Here is an 8,085-nt window from a genome sequence, read left to right on the forward strand (position 1 = left end):
TATTGTGACCCCTCCTACTTTGTTCTTTTTTCTCAAAATTGCTGAGACTATTCATGGTCATTTATGGTTCCATATAAGTTTTTGAAATGTTTGTTCTATATCTGTCAAATATGTCATTGATATTTTAATAGGAATTGCATTAAATCTGTAAATTGCTTTGGGTGGTATGGACATTTTGATGATGTTAATTCTTCTAGTCCATGAAGATGGTATATGCGTCCATTTCTTTATATCTTCCTTAATTTCTTTCTTCAGTTTTGTGTAGTTTTCTGAGTATATGTCTTTTACCTCCTTGGTTAGGTTTATACCTTAGGTACTTTATTTTTCTTGTTGCTATAGTAAATGGAATTTTTTTCCTGATTTCTGATTCTGATATTTCATTGTTGGTGTCCAAAAATGCCTTTGATTTCTGAATATTGACTTTGTATCCCATCATTTTGCCAAATTCACTTATTAAGTCAAGTAGTTTTTTGGTGGAATCTCTTGGGTTTCCTATGTATACTATCATGTCATCTGCAAACAATGACAGTTTCACTTCCTCCTTTTCAATTTGGAAGCCTTTTATTTCTTATCTGATCACCATGGCTAGAACTTCCAACACTATGTTGAATAAAAATAGTGAAAGCAGACACCCTTGGCTTATTCCTTCCTGATCTTAGGGGAAAGCTTTTAGTTTTTGCCCGTTGAGTATGATGTTGGCTATAGCTTTCTCATATGTGGGCTTTTTTATGTTGAGGTATGCTCTGTTTGCTGAGCATTTTTATCATAAATGGGTGCTGTTCTTTATCAAATGCTTTTTCAGCATCTATTGATCATTTGATTTTTGGTTTTTGTTTTGTTTACATGATATGTCACATTTACTGATTTGTGAGTATTGTACCATCCTTGCATCCCTGGGATGAATCCCACTTCATCATGGTTTATGATCTTTTTAATGTTATTGTTGGATCCAGTTTGCCAATATCTCATTGAGGATTTTAGCATCTGGATTCATCAATGATATGGCCTGTAGCTTTCTTTCTTTGTTGTATCTTTATCTGGTTTTGGAATTAGGATGATGCTGACCTCATAAAAAGTGTTTGGGAGTCTTCCCTCTTCTTGGATTTTTTGGAATAAGGAGATTTTTTGTTTTATTTCAAACTTATAGCATTAAGCACTTCAAGTCTTAAGCAGTTCAGCACAATTTTAGTGCCTATGTGTTCAACCTAAAGGTAAATAAACCAGCATTGATATGGTTAAATACTTTGTATGTTTTGGCGGGTTTTTTGGTTTGTTTGTTTCGGGGGGCGGTTGGTAATCATAAAATTTTTTAGTGCAAAGAAATTACATAGTTAACTGATATGTGGATTTGTATTAAGCCGTTCTGGAAACAGCACTTTCTTATCAGGTCCCCAAAGCTTAGAGGTTTCAAATGTGAATTGTCTATTCATTCTTTGCTTGCTTGCTCACTTGCTTTTATTGTCTTAAATTTTGCTTATAAACAAATCATCTTTTATTAGAGATTAATTTCTTGCCATGTGTAATATAGTTACTTTTCTGCTTTTTCTCCAAAATATTGTGATATGCAGCTATTGTTGGTGACCTCTCATATTCTCTCTTGAAATCCAAATTTTTTTGTCATCTTTTAGTTATTTTTTCTAAGTTTAGTTTTATTTCTCTCTGCATTAGCCAGAACACTTGTGTGTCTGAAATGAGTTTATTGATGAATATCTATATGCTTTCTATCTATATTTAAAGGAAACTCTCATAGAGCTTTTGTGTTGGTTTTTATTTCAGAAATAGTCATCATTATTATATTAAAGAAGAATCTTCCTGGTATAATTTTTAAACTTTTAAAAATGGGTAAGGTTTATCACATGCCCTTTGGATTTATATTGCAGTCATCATTTCCTTTGCCTACAAATGCGCTATTTTGGTTATCCTTGGTAGTATGAGGCTTACATGTTTGGCAGACAGAAGTAAAGTGATTTAGCTCTGTGAGAAGTGTTACTTGATGTTTAGCCAAGAAACACAGGCATAAGAAGAGCCTGACTGTGGCAGAGTAAGATACAGCAAGCAGTTGTTGATCATGGTCTAACTACTTTCTGTTTGGAGGGCTACAGCTAGTTAGTGATAACTCAGATGAGTTCTAGCTATGGGTGGGCAGGGGACAAAATAGCAGATATCAGTAACAGAAAGCCACCTGAGTACACACAGAATTTCTTTTGCACATCTGTTGTCTCGGTTGGACATGTGTATTGGGCTTCAATGTGAGATTTTTAATATGTATATTCTGTTATTAATTTAAAAAATTATCAAAGTGGTTGAATCCTGTGAAACTTGACAAGGATGTACAAATATTACTTTCAATCTCTTCTTTCAGTATAACTTCTGTATGAAATTAAGTCATCAGTTGACAGTTCTCAGACAAAAAAGAAGGGCCCCCCCCAAAAAAAAAATCCAGCCTGCTTGTGAAAGGATCTTACATGCGTGAGTCAGATGATTATGATGTAGCTTCTAGTGACTACTCTGGACATTTATGAACTATTATTGATTGCCCTGGGCAGGTTTTATGCACATTCTCTACAGATAAGCCAGAAACACATTTATTAAGCCAAAAAATCAGATGTTGGCCATGATGACTTAATAAATGAACATATATATAATACATGCATTTGTATCCAAACACCTTCCCAAGGCCCTATATGATCTGGCATCCCTACCTACCTCTGCAGTCTCCTCTTGCCACTCTCTCTGGCCCAACTTGCTCTGACTACAGTGATCTCTGTGTTTTTTAACACACTCAGCCTGTTCTGGCTGCTAGGGCTTTATTCACTGGAATTCTCTCTCTCCTCTACAACTTCATGTGGCTCACTCCTTCAGGTCCTGTCTAAGACTCTGCAGTAGTATTACACTCCTCAGAGAGGCCTTAACTTACTACCCTTTCTAAAGTAGTCTTTACTCTGTTGCTTTAATTTACCTAGTTTCCTTAGTTATTACTACATGAAATAGAATTAGTTTGCTCTCCTAAAAAGGAATATAAAGTTCCATGAGAACAGAGACGTGGCCTTTTAATTACAGCTATGTACCACGTTGTGGCAACTCAAAATACCTCTAGTACATATACTCATAGGCTCTATGGAGGTACTGGGGAAATACCAGTCGTTAACAAAGGCATTTTTCAGGGACAGGGTACCTGGTACAAAATGGATAATTTTTTCCATGTCTCCCCTAATTGGTATATTGTTTTACTGTGTTGCATAACACCTTGCTGATAATTCACTTGACTTTCATAATCCACGTTTATAAATACGTTAGTATCAAGACATAACTTTGAAATGGGATCTTCACTTTTTCTTTAATTGAGATATAATTGACATAAAACATTTTAGTTTTAGTGTACACAACAAAATGATTCAATATTTGTATAATTGCAAAACAATCACTGTAATAAGTTATAGTTAACATCTGTCACCATACATTAGTTAAAACATTTTTTTTCTTGTGATGAGAACTTTCAAGATTTACTTTTCCTAGAAACTTTCGACCATGCAATACATTATTATTAACTATAATAATAATACATTATTATTAACTACGCTGCACAGTACATCACAGGAGTTATTTTTATAATGGTAAGTTTGTACCTTTTGACTCTATTCAGCTAGTTTGCCAACCCTCAGTCCGCCTCTGGCAACTACTAACTTGTTCTATTTATGAGGTTAGGTTTGTTTGTTTAGATTCCACATATAAGTGAGATCATATGGTACTTGTTTATACTTTGGGATCTTTGATATTTTTATTCTTACTTGAAACTATAAATACTACTTTTTCTATTAACATAAAAATATAAAATATACTCCCTTGCTACCAAAAATAACGGAATGGCGGATTATCGTAGTGAGTATTAAAAAACTACTTGTACTTCTAGTTTAAAATTTTATTTTTTTATTTTTATTCTTAGAGTGAGGGAAAGGGAGGGAGAAAGAAAGGGAGAAAAACACAGATGTGTGAAAGATACATCATTCAGTTGCCTCTCGCACACCCCCAACTGGGGACCTGGCCTGCAACCCAGGCATGTGCCCTGACTGGAATTGAACCGGCGACCTGTTAGTTCACAGGTCCACACTCAGTCCACTGAGCCACACCAGCCAGGGCTTATCCTTCTAGTTTAAAAGTGACAAACAGCTTGGGTAACATGGAACTAGTAATGGTCTTGAAGAGTAAAGAATAAGCATTTTATCTTGTTTGCTTTCTATAGCTTTACCTTTCATAATTTAGTCCCAATTTGAGTAACTTTAGCATCAGGCAAATATGGGATTTGGGGGTTGCAACAAAATATTACAGAAAATAATCCTAGGAAAATAAATACGTAGATTTTTGGTGGTCTTAGATAGTACAGAGTGTTATTGCCCAGTGAGTTTGCTTTTTGGGGTTTTATTTTGTTTTTGTGTTTTTAGGCTTAAATACTCAAGTTTTATAGCAAAAGATTGAATAAGTAATACATGTTCATGTATTGGAATACCATGCAACTTTTTGAAAAATATATGTAATTACTTTGAAACAAGTTGTCCGTAATTTTTTTAACTGTCAAAAAAATAATCTCTGGAATGTGAGGCTAGAGGGGCCACTTACATTTAAATGCTATATATCTGCCTCTGCGACCTTTCCAACCCAATCCTAAGATTTAACACTAATATGTATATCTAATGAAATGAGTTTTTCCCAGTTTCTATTATATATTGGCTAGTTATTACAGTCACTACCTGATTTTTTTTTAAGGATTTTATTCTTTTTCTTTTAAAGATTTTGTTTATTTACTTTTGAGAGAGAGGATGAGTGGGAGAAAGAGAGGGAGAGAAACATCACTTTGTGGTTGCTTTTCATGCTCCCGTAACTGGGAACCTGGCCTGCACCCCAGACATGTGCCCTGACTGGGAATCAAACTGGCCACCTTTTGGTTCACAGGCCGGCACTAGTCACTGAGTCACCCAGCCAGGGCTGATTTTTTTCTTAATAGAAAATGTATTGAATGTGATGAAGATACTTTTTGAATTTTATTAAAATGTTATGAAATGCTAACCTTTTTTTTTTTTTTTCCTTCCCTTTTGGGTACCATCTAGAATTTTCTTAAAAAATTGGAACAATCGTTTATGTGTGTCTGCTGCCAGGAACTAGTTTACCAGCCTGTGACAACAGATTGCCTCCACAATGTCTGTAAAGTAAGTAGAATTTCTTTCTCATTTTATCTTATTAGGCCAAAAGCACACTAACCTCCAAACCTGCTTTTAGCATGTGAAGAAGCATTTTTCCATAAAACAGAATAGTAATAGAATCTTGCCTGCTCACAAGCACTTAATTACATCTTGGTAGTAAATGCATGTTTTAATTAGATAGTAATAGTAATTCAGATATATATAGCTGAGATAGTCTGTCGTGTTTGGCATTGTGGGGAGGGCTTGAAATGGAAAAGAGAAAGTGAAATTTTATTGCTGTTTTCTCTTTTAGCTTTTATATGTTTCATATAGTATAGTGCAAACTAAAATAGTGCCATGTACTTAATGCAATCTTAAACAGATTCTGTCTGGCAGCATGCCCAGAGAAGTTGAATATTGTGTTATCAGTATGGCATGAAAGGAAAATTTGAGTTATAGTAAAAAGGTGGGAGTCTTGCTCTACTGCTTGGTTGTTTTATACCCTAACTTCTGCACTTTAGTTTCTTCTGTAAAATAGAAACAGCCCTTCCACCCATGTGTTTGTGCCTGGCCTTGAGTGAGTTAACTGTGTAATATATATATAGTACTTTTTAAAATTATTTTTGGAAGACACATTATATGTTAAGTGATTTGATAAAATATATAACTTAGTTCTAAGCAGGGGAATCCTGAATTTTTTTCTTTAGTGCTCAATCAGAAAAGAACAGTATTAAAATTCAGTCTAGAAGATGAGGCTAGTGAGAACCATAGTCTTTAACACCCTCATTCTATTGGATGAGTAGACCAAAGCATGCAAAAGTTAAGTCATTTACCTGAAGTCTCACAGTATGTGCTAGAATAACAATTTTCAGCCTGTATGCCACAAGGATTTATAAAACATGCAATACCTTGCTATTTAGTCAAGGCCACCGACCTCTTTTCCCTTAGATTGTCAAATTGAAAAATGACAACAGCCAACACAACAATACCCATCTTGTATGAATGCCCTGTCTTGAACTGTAAATATATAGGTCATGTAACAGAGTTATATCTTACTAGTCACACATGTCGCATAATAAGATTGCATCTGATTGGTTAATTCTTGGTACCAGAAATCCTTATATTATATGAGTACAGGCACCTGATTTTTTTTTTAAAGTCACTTTGGAGCAAAAAGGGTAGGTAATTACTATTTTTGGTAAATCAATCAAAATTATACCTGTTTATTTACAGATCAGCAAAAATATATTTTTTTAGTGTGTCACAGAATTTCAGTAATTAGTTTAAGTGTGCCATAAAATTTAAAAGATTGAAAATCACTGTGCTAGAGGTAGGACTAAAGTCATGTCTATAGACTAGTATTCATATATATTATAGATTCAGACCTTTATATTCATCTTTTTGTTGTTGTTGCCAAACAGTAAGTTTCTAGTTCATATTTAAAAGCAAAAGTTCTTGAGTACTTTTCTACATGCTTTACTCTCAGATGCAATTGGGTATATTTTTTGGTTTTTTGTTTTGTTGTGTTTTGCCTTAGGATTGTTTACAGCGTTCTTTTAAGGCTCAAGTTTTCTCCTGCCCTGCTTGCCGGCATGATCTTGGCCAGAATTACATCATGATTCCCAATGAGGTTCTGCAGACTCTACTTGACCTTTTCTTCCCTGGCTACAGCAAAGGACGATGATCTGTCTACTTCCACTGTGTTGCTTCTGGTGATTTTTTTGGACAATAAAGAATCTAAAGTGGTTGGGGGTGGGTGGGGGTGGAAGCAATGGTGGACCATATCTCTCATGTTCTGAAGCAGCTAATCCTCTTTCCTACATAGCCATCATCTTGTGTGTGTAGTAAGAGGCCCATTTCTCAACTGTCTTTTAAATATCAAAAGGTAGTTCCTATCAGTAACAACTAGTTGTAATGAGTAAAAGTCAAAGCCTCAGCTCTAGTTGATATCCAAGTTATGATTTATTTTGCAACTACCTCAGGACAGAAAAGATTTATGGGGGTTTTTTAAATCATTGAATAATTAGTTAAATGAAATTTTAGCTACACACTGCCTCCCAAATATTAGTTGTGCCTCGTTCATGTAATTTGATTTTACAGAAAAGAAAATGACACTTGAGATCATTGGAATGAACACAGCTTCTGTAGTATGTGTAATACAAGTTTAATATCTTCTTCCATAACAATGTGTGTTTTGCAAGGGCAGGTTCATTTTTTAGCCCATTTTGTGAGCTCCATTGTGCTTTTTTCTGGTGTTTTATGCAAGTTGACTACTAATGATTAATGAGAACAATATGAATGCATTGTTGCTGCATTAGTGTAATGTGGTGTGGTTTTGCACTTAAAAGAGGTATTCGGATGCTCTAATTGTAAATGTTTATGAAAAGCCTCTTCTGTACTAGTCAAACTGCTTTTAGTGAGTCTCACCAGTGGGTTTTCAGCTGCAGAGCATTGAGGACTGGGCTGACTTTTGAGAGGGCTGAAATTGCTTCATATTGTGATCCTAAATTTTATATTCACTATATTCCCTAAAGTATACCTTAATAAATATTTTATGACTAGCAAAATAGCTCATCTTGCTTCACTGTTTTACATTTGTCTGGCTTATAGTATGTGCTTTGAAGAATCAATTATTTCCAGAGTATTTCATTGTACGTTTTTATTGAAACAGACATCTCACACAATTTTTCACTCTATTTTTTTCGCAACGAGAACTAATACAAAATCATAAGCACTTAAGGACAGATTTCATCCTAAGTATGTTTTTTTTTTAATTTTACTAAATTGGAAAATTTTTCAATGTAACAATATAGTGTCTTTATAACAACTTCAGTCTTATGTCAATTTTAGCATAATCAATGCTACTTCTTATTTCACAGACACAAGAATATTTTAAAACATAGTTCTCATC

At 34.4% G+C, this 8,085-nt stretch overlaps 1 protein-coding gene across 1 annotated transcript in view; it reads left to right on the forward strand.

The window, feature by feature from the left end:
- The window catches only part of UHRF2 (ubiquitin like with PHD and ring finger domains 2), an 86,951-nt gene extending 79,210 nt beyond the window's left edge, over positions 1-7,741 (forward strand). The window contains exons 15-16 of the mRNA XM_054583123.1: positions 5,103-5,201; positions 6,712-7,741. Coding sequence (XP_054439098.1) covers positions 5,103-5,201; positions 6,712-6,858 — 246 coding nt within the window. The 3' untranslated portion in view covers positions 6,859-7,741. The remainder of the gene's footprint in view (positions 1-5,102; positions 5,202-6,711) is intronic.
- The last annotated feature ends 344 nt before the right edge of the window (positions 7,742-8,085 follow it).

Source organism: Pteronotus mesoamericanus, unplaced genomic scaffold (assembly GCF_021234165.1).
Source record: "Pteronotus mesoamericanus isolate MK-2021 breed Mesoamerican mustached bat unplaced genomic scaffold, CSHL_Meso_final contig_73, whole genome shotgun sequence".
In the NCBI taxonomy this organism is placed as follows: Eukaryota; Metazoa; Chordata; class Mammalia; order Chiroptera; family Mormoopidae; genus Pteronotus; species Pteronotus mesoamericanus.